At 33.0% G+C, this 12,845-nt stretch overlaps 1 protein-coding gene across 1 annotated transcript; it reads left to right on the forward strand.

Moving 5' to 3' along the window:
• The first annotated feature begins 11,246 nt into the window (after positions 1-11,246).
• On the forward strand, positions 11,247-12,590 carry LOC136205305 (transcription repressor OFP1-like). The gene has a single exon (XM_065995839.1). It carries the CDS (start codon positions 11,253-11,255, stop codon positions 12,408-12,410), a length of 1,158 nt encoding a protein of 385 aa, XP_065851911.1. The 5' UTR covers positions 11,247-11,252; the 3' UTR covers positions 12,411-12,590.
• The last annotated feature ends 255 nt before the right edge of the window (positions 12,591-12,845 follow it).

Genomic DNA, 12,845 nt, shown 5'->3' on the forward strand with positions numbered 1-12,845 from the left:
ACAGTCTTGATCACATGTACCTTAATGAGCATGTAGAATTTATTCATTCACCGTTAGATCTAGGTTTATTAGAATCCTAAGGTGAAGATTCAAAACATCATGAGGCTTAGATTTAATAAGTCTATATCTAACGGTGAATAAGCAAATTCACTTGCTCATTAAGGTGCATGTGAGAATTCCTGATGGTGGATAATATCACTTTGAATATGTTACAAGAATACAAGAGATTCACTTTCAAATTCCTTTTTTATATATATATTCATTTTTTTATTAGATGAAAAACTTCAAATTTAACAAAGAAAAAAAAAAAAAACAAAAAAAAATTAGAAGGAATAAAACCTCGCAACCATACAAACTAAACCCAGTACATGAAACTAAACCCAGTACATGATTCATAAAGAAAAAAAACTATAAAAAACAATAAAAATCATACAAGCTTTATTGATTGCGCAAATATTTCTCTTTAACTCGGCCAAAAAAGAAAAATAAGACCAATTGAAAAGACAAATACACCATGAGGAAAACCATAAGCATTGCTAAAAATTCCACACAAACCAATTGAACCAACCATCTGTATTCAACCAAGAGAATGAGAATACAATGACCTCGACCAAGACGACCCACTAAATTCAAATGGCGAAGAATGTACCGAATAAAATTCGGTAATTCAAGTTAGATTGAATCCCAATCTACCAAATACCTTTGATGTCGAATTAAACAAAGTTAATTTGGGTAGCCCCAAATCTATATTGCATCAAAAGAGAACATATATATATATAGTCAGCCAAGAAAACCAAACTAAGTATGTTGCAATTCAAGGCATTAAATATTTATTGACAATTCAAGACATAATAGTGCGCAAACCATGTTATGGCAAATGAAATCCAGCTCTTTCACAACTTGTATTAAGTACAAATTGCATTACCAAACTTGACCAAGAGCAGGACCCATCATGTGATTTTGGAGGCCCAACGGCCAAGTATCAAATGAGGAGCCCTAATAAATATTAATCACTTTCAAAACCAAAATTTAAACAGTATAATGACTCAAAATGTAGTTTTTGCTATATTTTGACATAAAAAATTACTATAAGAAATATAGTTAATTATCAACTTTATAGATCTATGATAAAGTAGAGGTTTGCATTTAAGGTTAAATTGCTTAAACTTTTTATTGAGTTGGGTAAGCAACAACATGAAGTAGTGCATTTAAGAAAAAGTTTTCTCGAACTTAATAATTATGCAAAAGTTCTAATAGATTTTATGCTCCTTATGATATAAAGCATGATAACAGAAAAGTAAAAAACTAAATCCGAAAATCATCTTTCTTAACAGGCTTTAGCGATCAAGTTCTTGAAATTGGAAGATTTTGATGCACTTCTACTAAATCGCTTCTGAAAACTAAAGTAAATCAGAATCTGATAAAATTTCTTAAAGATAAAAAAGGTATTGGCAATTGAAAGATTCACGATAAGGTGATGAGAGTACAAAATTGATTATTTATATAGTTGGTGAATTAAAGATGAAGGACAATATTACCATATGATATTCTTTGGGATTGGAGTGTGATTAAAGAATTGAGAGATAAGTTATGAATGTTGTTACGATTGATGAATGCAAGAGATGATTATGGAAAAACTTGCAAATTGGGAATTGATATCCGACATTTTTATTAGGGAATTTAGAAAAAATCTAAGATAAATTAAGGAATTTGGAAAGACTAATTGATTCCCACGTTTTTATTAATACGGAGATATAATAATATATATTTTTAAAAAAAATCAAGTTTATAATTGCATTGATATTTTTAATTTTAAAGGAAAACTAATTTAAAACCTAAACCAATTAATACTAGTACTAATAAATTACTATACTTGGGCCATGGGAAGGCGCCCCTCCTGTCCAGGCTCAGGACGGACGTGTATGAGAGTGAGGAAACTATTTTATTGAAAATGAAGTGCAACCTATTTTACAAATCAAATAATTCAAAATGCAATCTCTCACATCACATCCTTAGATATCAAACCACAATAAGACCAATCACAAATTTAATGTCACAATAAAGAGAAATGTCATTCTTCTTCAAACCAAAAGCTTCGTACAAATACTTTTTCATTTTCTATAAATCAACCATCATTAACCACAAAAAATATTTATAGACTTATACAAAGAGAAAATATCCTATTTGCAAATATTTGAAGTGATTAGAAAAGAGAAAACCTATAAATCCTTGTAAAATCAAAAGTTTTCTCACTTGATTTCTAAAGATAATTGTATCAAAGCCTCACAAATTTATCTTGTTCAAAATTAAGGAGGAGTATTTATTAAGGAAATATAAATCTTAAGGGTGTAATTTTCTTTGTAAAAATTAAGAGAAGAGTTTCTCAAACACTTCCTGAAGTTTAAGAGAAGTAAGTATTAGATAGATATTTACTTGGGTAGTCTTAAAGGTTGTAAGGTCTACACATGCTTCATTCTTTCTCGGAAAAAAAACCCAGATAAAGGAAATTCTCAAAAGGTACTCTTTAGAATAGGGTGTAGACCGAAGCGTCGAACCTTTATAAATACATTGAGTCTAATGTTTCTAAATCCTATACTCTTTTAATTATCGTCATTTTATTTATGTGCAAATATTTAATATGTGACTATTTGAATATATTTTCATGCAAACAAGTCTTTAATTTAAAAGTACTTTTAGTAGAATATTAATTTGTTCGATCAAAGTATTCGACAATCAATTTTAATAGGAAAATTAATATTTGGGTAAGGTTTATAGAATTGATTAAAAAGTATAATAATTCTTATTCATCTCCTCTACTAATTATCTAGTCATATAGGATAACAAGTGGTATTAGAAGCAATCTCTTATTACACAAGGTTAACTACCATAAGAGAGATTCAATACACTAAGCCGATAACTGCTTCAAACAACAATTCAAAACCGTCGTTCCGAAGAAATTAAAACTGTCACGGGACTCGCTGTCGTCTGATGGTACTTCAGACGACGGTCGCATTATGTCATTCCTAATAGCTTCACATGACACGTGCTTATTTGCGTTCTTCCATCTTTCTTATGTTACGATGACGAAATTATTAAATAGCAACCATCACATTATTGATATTTTAATGAAAATTCTTTTATTTAATTCGTCACTAAGTGAGTGAAGCACATGCATATGATTTACTTTGTTGTGCGAAGTACCCTATACATCTGCGAAGTATCCTATACATCTGCGAAGTGATTTTTTTTAATTGTTTCCCTAACATTAGCTCAATTTTTGTGAAGGTTGATGATTCTAAAAAGGATTCAAAGAAGAGAAAAAGAGTAGTAGCCGATGATAGTGTGAAAGACATAAAATTCAAGTATCCTTTTAGTTTAAACACAAAGGCATAAATAACAGTGAAGGGGTGATTGAGATGTGATAAAGAAAGACGAGCAAATTAATAAAGATTAAATGGTGATGTTTAGGAAGCTTTCTTTTGGGCCTTTGGCCAATATGGAGGTGTGTATGTTATCCACTCCTTTATGCCACAGGGTTATTACTAGAGAGATTACTTCACCAGATCCAAAACAAAGAGATGTGTGGTTCAACGTCAAAGGAGTTGAACTCAAATTCAGTGATTTTGAGTTCAGACTCATCACCGGGTTGAGATCTGGTGATCCGACACCAACTTTGTTAAGAATATGCAAGTTAAAGAAGACAAACAGATTAAGAAATATGTACTTCGGAGGAAGTCGAAGCTTAACACACAAACACATATACGATACCTTCGAAAACATAGATTGGAGTGGCGAAGAAAATGGTGATACAGTCTTCATGGCTATGTTATATGTTATCCATATGCTCCTATTTAATACCGATCCACATCATTCAGTTGATCCTAAAATCATCAACCTAACTGACTTTCCAAAACTGTTTGTTGAGTTTCCATGGGGTGTACTTGCATGGGAGGAGACATATAAGACCATGCAAAGTGCTATAACTAATTCGACCAGAAGGGAGAAATTCGAGAAAGTCAGTAAGGGTAAGATCGATGCGTTGTTCCATATCAGCTTGTTGGTCTAGCACAAGTATTTCAGGTATGCTTCATATATATATATATATATATATTTGATTTACTTGATTTTAGATTTCCGTTGTATTTGAATTGAATTGAATTGTTTTACAGGTTTGGATACTCGAGGTATGGAAGGTGCCTCGTAGATTCTATATGAGGAAAGAAAATAGCATACTCCCACACTTATGAAGGATTTCCAATAAGGAGAAGAAGAAAGAATGAAGAAAGAGGAAGAAATGGCTAAGTTTGTTAGATATATATGAAGGGTATTTTGAGAAAGTTTATATTGAAATAGTCTAGATATGTAATGGGTGGTGTAATGAGTATAAATATGTAAATGGCCTCCGAATTCGGCCAGTTTTGTAATTTACCCTAATAAATTTCAAATGAAAATAATTAATGAGTTGTTCACAAGTGAAGTTCAAGAACAGAATTAACGAGTTATTCGTGAACAAACTTGTGGTAAGGATGTTGAATTTGGGCTCGTCAATTTTCTCACGAGCCGAGCATGAGCAAGCCAAATCTTGACTCTGGTGGGATTAAAAAGTACATCCAGGATATATCAATTTCTTGGACATGCTTTAATTTCTTGGTCCAGTAAAAAGTAAATCCGTGTAGCTATCTCCAATACAGAAGTTGAATATATATATTTCAATAGGAAGTTGTGTTGCTCAAATTTTATAGACGAAACAATATCTAGAGGATTAGTGACTAAAATTTAATAAAATATGTGATAATAACATGTAGAGTGTCATAAATTTAGTTTAGAATCCAAGTGAGGAGTGAAGGGCTAAACATATAGATATAAAAAGTCACTTGATTAGATATGAGTGTGAGAAATGGGATATTCTTACCAAGAAACATACACTTTGTTATTAGTATTTTAGCGCACATACTATGTTAGTATCTTGCCATGTAGTGTAGACATATGTGTTACTTAGTATTATGATAAATGAGTTGAAATGTGTGAAAATAATTATGTGATATACTTGTATAAAGTAGTTAAAAGGGTTCTATTCGATTCCTTTAATTAGAAACATTAAAAATAGAAATAAATATCTATGTTCGAGAGAGAGACAAATGGAAAACTCAAAGAACTGATTGAAGAAAATAAAGGTAAATGCAATTCCTCTCATTGATTGTTTTTCCTGACACATGCAATGCAACAATATTGGATTGGGAGTATTTATAGACCTTGCCTAAATCTTTCACATTCCAACAATAATGTTGATACTTCATGATTTCTATAACAATCTCAAACATAAATAACTAATTCTTGAAACCCTAAGAAAAGCCCTCAAAATACCAAGTTTTATTACGAAAATCTTTCTAATGCCTAAGACACCATGGAATTTCCACCAAAATCCCCATCTTAGGATACTACACACATCATTGAGAGGGGAATGAGTTCTTTCTACCTTGTACAAGGCTTAAATCCGAGCAATCAAACCGTTGTTTTAGCCCATTATATTCAGGATCATCAAAATGAATTTACACTGAAAGAGAAACTTCATGTTTTTATGGTGAGTGCAAAGCAAGCAGTTGATCAACTTGGGCTTCTTCACCAGGAAAGGATACTACAAATCCCTTAGCAAATCGATAAATGCCAGTTAAATCTCCTAGTTCTAAAAAGGGTTCGAGATGATGATGACAATGATTAATATGATGAGAAAACGAGAAGTGCTAGAGGTCTTGGATTGAGCTACTCATTTTTTGGACATGCAAATGCTAGTGATGGTCGGGGACAAGTTGTTTTGTTGAAAATGACGAAGAGTAATGAAATTATATCTGGGAATGCATTCCAGCCTTGTGGTGGTGTTCCAATGGTGGCTAAACCTTATGCATGTATGCATAAGGATTGGGTTATGAATCCAATCTTGGAGTCTATATTCAACGATGCGTTTGGAGCTAATTTAGACATCATGAATGGATCTAACGAAGAAGAATTGGCAGCCAACATTGAAGAGGAAGCTTTTGAAAAGATGAATTATCTTCATGCTCCTATCATAGAAACAATGAAGAAAGATGACATTTTGTCTAGGTACCTAAATGAGACATAGACTAATAAAACATATTTACAAGACATAACTCTAAACAGTGTGATTGATGGAAAAAAACACAACAACAGCTACTCTATCTTGATTCATCTATGTTCTTTGCAAACATCCTGATGTGCAAGAAAAGGTTGCGAATGAAGCGAGAAAAGTTTCAGAAGCAAAGGATTTTACAAATTTTGCAGAAATTGCAGCAGAAGCTATTGAAAAGAAGAATTATCTCCATGTTGCTATCACAGAAACACTCGTACTCTACCTAGTTGTGCCAGTTGACACAAAGGTTTGCTTTTCTGATGATACTCTAAAGATGGTTTTAGTATAAAGAAAGGAGATGTAGTAGCTTACCGACCTTATAAAATGGGAAGAATGAAATTCATATAGGGTGATGATGCTCTAGAATATAAACCAGAAAGCAATAAAGATGGTATGTTTCAGCCACAGCCACAAAGCCCTTTTAAGTTCAATGTCACCCCCTACAAATTCAATGGGTTATTTCTGTCCCAGAGCCCTTTCAAGTTCACTGAATTCCAAACTTCGTACATTCTTGGGGACAAGAATGCTCTAAAGGGGAAGTATTATCATGATTATTCGAATTATTAGAGAAATAAAAGGGGAATAATTAGCTATCAATTAGGCGGTTAATTAGTTGTTATTTAGGTCTATTTACAACTGTAATAGTTGTATTATTTACAGCTATAGAATTTTGTAACTGCTGCCACATCAGCAGTAGGTTTGTCTATATAGAGTCATGCCTTGTATGGAAAAGGTATGAGATTAATATTGAATGAAAACTACCTCTCTTTCCTTCTTTCTCTCTTCTCTCTTCTAATATTTTATCCCTAATTATCTGTTCTCTTTCTCTTCTTATTCTTCTCCTACCTCCAACCCTAATTCTTCTCTATTCACTACTTCCAAAGATCCCTAATTGTTACAGAAGTACGCAGATTTCATAAAGAAAATGTTGGGTTTTATGTCCTATAGACAATTGTTTTAGGATATAAATACTTATAAATGAATTGTTCCTTTAATCATTTGTTTTAATAAGATATGGTATGTTTAAACTATATAAAGGCATTCATCTTTTATTAAGAACTAATTAAGTTAAATAAAAAGAAACCCCAAAGTTTATTTAAAGTGATTATAAAGTGTTCATATAAGCATGAAGTGAGACTAAACTTTAGGATAAACTAATAAACTTAAAACCACTCCAAGCCAATTAATATGTTTAAGGGGTTAACATAATGCTGTTGAGACTTGCATGTAATAACGTCTTCTATTGTAAACAAAGAGATGATCTCACAAGCTTCAGATATGGAGATATCTAGACAGTTACATGGATCCGGTGAAGAAGTTCATTAGGATTGAGGACCCGACTTGAGATAACAAGATGGATGGATTTATCCTATGTCACCTGTTTGTCTCAAATGTTATTAGTAGGTATAAGTAATCCTCAGACTCAAATAAATATTAATTAGTGATTCTGGATTATAGAGTGTGATACTTTGACTCTGTGCAAACACGGTCCATTGATAAGAATGATCATGGGGTGTGTGCGTCAAGCGTTGGGTATCGCATAAAGTAATTCCGGGATAGTTAATATTGGATTGAGCATTCGTTACTCCTGATAAATGGGAGATATATCCATGGGCCACTCATGGAGAATTAACTTGAAATCCTTGCAAGGTGATAGGATTAAGAGTTGAAATGGAAATTTCACTTAAACCTATCTATTCAGAGTTAATTCTATATGAACAAGTAAAACAAAAGTCTCATTATATGTAACTTGACATAATCTATAGTTGCAGATTTATTTAAGGATATAGCTGATGAAGGATTGAATTATACTGGAACTAATACAGAAAGGTAAATGACGGAATCAACCGGTCTTCTTATTACTCTGGGGGAATATTTACGGTTCCGCGATTCACAGTCCGCGCACTCATTCTGTTATACAATCGATTGAATATAATTTAGTTCATAACACTTTCTCATGTTTTTGCTTAATTCATATCATTTTTAATAAAAGAATACAAAATTTAGTTTAAGTTTATTTTTATCCAATACCCACATAATTAATTTATCAAAAAATGGGTTTGACTTGGTATTTAAAAGACTTTTGATAAATTAATTAAGTGGATATTGGGGTTGATTCTAATATGATAGTCTTGGAGATTTTAGTGAAGTGTTTTTAGGGATTTTTTAGCCAGCCAAAGACCAAGCAGAAATCCGAAAACCATCTTCCATTAGGAGGCAGCCGACAAGATGGCCACTAGCGCTGAGGGCTAGCTCCTCAGGGGAAGCTCTCCCCCGTCTCAACATGTTATCTCGACGAGCTGGACCTACGAATCAATCTAAATTAACCGATTCTTCGCTTTTTGAACCAGATTGTGATCCCCTTGAGATATTTTAACTGTGTATTTTATTTGAATTTCATAGTAAGGATTTGTTTCTTTGCCTATTTAAAGACATTGGATACTCATTACAAGACATCCGTAATTGTGTAAATTTTTGTCCACCTTGAGAATCATTTGAGCTTCTCACATTCTGCCATTGTCATCTGCAAAAGCTCCATCCACCATTATTCCACAAGTTCTCAAGTTCTCATCACCTCCAAGTTTGGAAAGACGACTGCTCGAGTCGACAGGTTTTCAAAAGGCGATCCTCCTCATTTAATTATTGTCAACTAGTGAGATCTCTTTATGAATTTTGAATTGATTGTAAGATTGTGACATTTTGCTGCCATCTTTAATATAAGTTCAATTTAATTTCATTTCCCTATTTATTGAGTTCTTCAATTATTACGTTTACATATTGTGATTAAATCATTTAAAGGTCCAAATATTGACTGCCAGTTCATATTGTGAGTCTGATTCGATCGTATATACCAAAGACTGTAGGTATTGACAACACCATAGTAATGGACCCGAATTTCTGAACCCTTAGAGTTAGTTACAACCAGTAACAAAGGAATTGCGTGCTAAGTACTATCTTAAAGATAAGCCGGTTTAGTCACATCATGTTTATGCAATCTTGATCCTGCTTATAATTATAATTGAATATTTATTGAATACTTGTATAATTGTACCATTCCATCTCACTTCTAGGAATTTATGAATTGCTCTGTATCATTTTAGGAGTAGATTAATATAGAAAACAACTCAAATAAGCTTATCACCGTCTAGATAACGATCCAAAACCAAGTAGTCTGGTACTTGCGGTATAAGTCTTGTGGATTCGATACATGGACTTAACAAGATTATTATTTGATAACGACGGGATACACTTATCCCTTAGTGAGTCTTTGAGCGTCTACTTGAGGCGCATCAACTCCCGCCGTTAGTTCCCTCATCATTAAGTCTCTCATTGTTATTGATGGGGTTTTCATCAACGTCAAACGGAGCTGCCATTTCTTCCAAGCTTCAATTTTCTTTCTCTCCACAATCTATGAAGAGTGAATTCAATTTCAGGATCAAATGGAAGAACTAAGTTACTTCTAACTCTAGTTTGAAAAACTATAAAGTTAAGACACAAATATATAACTAGAAATAAATAAATATAAAAATTATTCCCAGAAAAATGCATAAAGCAATATTTAAACTCTTGGAGTAATGTTGCTAGGAATTAGTCGATCCCTAACAACATCGCCAAAAACTTGATAGCACGCAGTTTGGGGTTATTATGTGTGTGAAAATGAATGTGTAAAGACGGATACATATGTTTAGGGACAATAATTTGAATAATTAATTTTTAATTTGAATAGATTATTATTTAAATTATGGTTAATGAAATAAAAATATTATAAAACATGATAAATGTTAATTTTGAATGTATTTTGATTTAACAACGCCTTGAAGCATAAACCCTTTGCCCTATTATTCTCCTTCTTCTTCTCCACATCTCCTCGCTATCATCGGTCGTCGTGCAACAGTCTGCTGCTTTCATCGCCCATCTCTTTTGGGCAACTAAAGCACCATGCTCTTCTTCTCAAATTCAAGATTTACCAAGCTTCAAACTTTTTTTTTTTTTTTTTTGCTGATCTACTATAAGGAGGAAGAAATAAGCTTGTCTTCCTTCCTCCTCCTTCTATCGGTTTGGTTTCCGTGTTTTTTCTTTATTTGTTTAATTTTATTTTAGTTGGAGTTCATATATTTTACCGAATCTCTTTATCTACCCGAACTACATTTATTCTTTATAATCCTTCCATTTATACCTTTTTCGGATTTAGCAAGAACGAAACATTTGATCTTGTCTGTTATATATCAATAGATCTTTCTGGTTGCAAAAGAAAGGACTCATCTCCGAATATTTGAAGAGACCTAAATGATGAGGATTAGATTGCAACTATTTTTATGTGGATTTGGATTTGCGAGAAGTATGTGACTTATCGTTCGTTTCTGTTAGTTGTACTTTTTATGAATTTTTTTTTTGCTATCTGTAATTTTTTTTCCTTTGTTTATTGGTCTTGTATTGACTTTAGTATGTACTTGTATGAGGTTTTATTCCTCACTATTTTTTTTTTGCTGTGATATAAGCATTTTCATTAAAAAAAACTGTATTTTGATTAATAAGAAAAGAAATGATATGTAAAATTAATATAATAATAATAACGTTGATAAAAATATAATTTTTGGAAAGTAAATGAAGTAAATGGTTAGAAAAGTGTGAGGATAGTAAATTATAATTGAAGAGGATAGAGACTGGCAACTTTTGTAGGTTGGATTTGGAGTACCAAAACAAAACTTGGTTATAGTTGTATTTTTGCATTCTTTGAAGATAGGTAATAGATTTGAAGAAATTGACAGACAGCTATAAAAATAGTGTATATATAGCATATGCGAATAGGAAAGAAAAACTATGGTATAGTATGTGGAAAGGGTATGCATGTATGCCAAATGGACAAATAAGGTTTGTTTTTGTTTGTAGGAAAATTGAAGGAATCTCTCCTTCTCTCTCTTTTTTGTTAAGCAAATCAACAAAATATACTCATACTAAGAGAACATGTTTTTGTTTTTTTCCTCCTTTCTCCCTTTACCCCCTATTCCCCTTTTTCTTTTCTTTTTTTTCAATAAAATAAAATAAATAAATATTCAGTTTAATATTATCTGAATTGCTTCACGAAAAAGCAAATGTTTGTAAATGCATGAGGGACACACACTTGAATGGGTATAAACAGAGAGAGAGAGAGAGAGAGAGAGAGAGAGAGAGAGAGAGAGAGAGAGAGCAGGGGAAAGAAGAAATGGGAAATCACAGGTTTAGATTATCAGACATGATGCCTAACGCCTGGTTTTACAAGCTCAAAGAAATGGGTGGAAGAAGGAGAAGAAGAACAAACCTCCCTAAAACACAACCTCCTCCTTCAATTTCACCTAAGCCTAAATCCTACTCCTATCCAAGAAAATCCTACTACTTCCCTCGAAACCTTGCCCCTAATTCTCCTAATTCCATCCCCCAATTTCATCATCCACCTACTAAATCTAAACCTAAATCTAAATCCTCCAAATCAATCCTCCAATCTTCCTCTCCCAAGCTACTCACTTCCTCTGTCTCCGCCGACTGTACTCTTTGGACTAACAAATCCTCCGATTCACCGCCTGATTACTCCGCTTCTTCCAGCTCTTACAGTTCCGTTGACAATTCCTTCAGGTCCGACCGAATTCTCCCGACGAAGTCATTTGATAAAATGGTGGCCCGCTCGACTTCTGATCGCGGAAACTCCGATGATATAATCATCAATGTCGACAGTAAATCGCTTTCTGCAAATTTTGATAAACTGGAATTATCTGATCTTGATCTTCCGCCAATCATAACAAAGCCTGTCCAATTCGACGCTAAGGTCGAAGATGTGAAGAAAGCGAAACACAGAAAAAGCTCAGCCAAATACAAACAAACCAATGAAAATGACTCTTTGGTTAAAGAAACTAAAGACATAAATAATTCCAACGGCAACAGCAACAGGAGACATGTGAATTCGCCGGGATTACGACTGAGAGTGAACACGCCGAGAATCGGTAGCCGGAGAATTAGTGGTGGAAGGAAGAGCGTGTCGTCGTGTTCTCGGCGGAGTCTTTCGGATAGTCTGGCAGTAGTGAAATCGTCAAATGATCCGCAGAGAGATTTCAGGGAATCAATGGTGGAGATGATTGTGGAAAATAATATAAGAGCGTCGAAAGATTTAGAAGAGCTTCTTGCTTGCTATCTATCTTTGAATGCAAAGGAATATCATCAAATTATTATCAATGTTTTCAAGCAAATCTGGTTCGACTTCACTCAAACTCAAACTCCAACTCCCTCCAACTAATCTTTTTCTTCTGTAAATTAATAATCATCAAACTTTCTTTATTTCTTCTTGCTAATCATATCTATCAAAATTAATAAAAATTTAAGGGTTTTTCTTTTGTTCTGTGACTGTCTGTCTGTCTGTCTGTGAGCTATTGTCATTATCTTTTAGCGTTACTAATAGAATTTTGTTATTGGGTTATGCACGTTTTCTCATTTCTATCATATTTTATTTTATATATAAGAGTAGAGTTGGTTAGGCTTTCCCTCATTTTACCATTTTCAACGTCTGCCTTTTACCTGTTTTTGTTTTTGGTACAACCACACTTTAATCACTTTTGCTTTTAATGTCTAATTTTACATATACATATTTTTTTTTTTAATCCAACAACTGTTTTGCACGGTACGGATAACGGTATTTTGAATTCTTTTTTTTTTTTAAATTGCTTACGCACGG

This window comes from Euphorbia lathyris, chromosome 9 (assembly GCF_963576675.1).
Source record: "Euphorbia lathyris chromosome 9, ddEupLath1.1, whole genome shotgun sequence".
In the NCBI taxonomy this organism is placed as follows: Eukaryota; Viridiplantae; Streptophyta; class Magnoliopsida; order Malpighiales; family Euphorbiaceae; genus Euphorbia; species Euphorbia lathyris.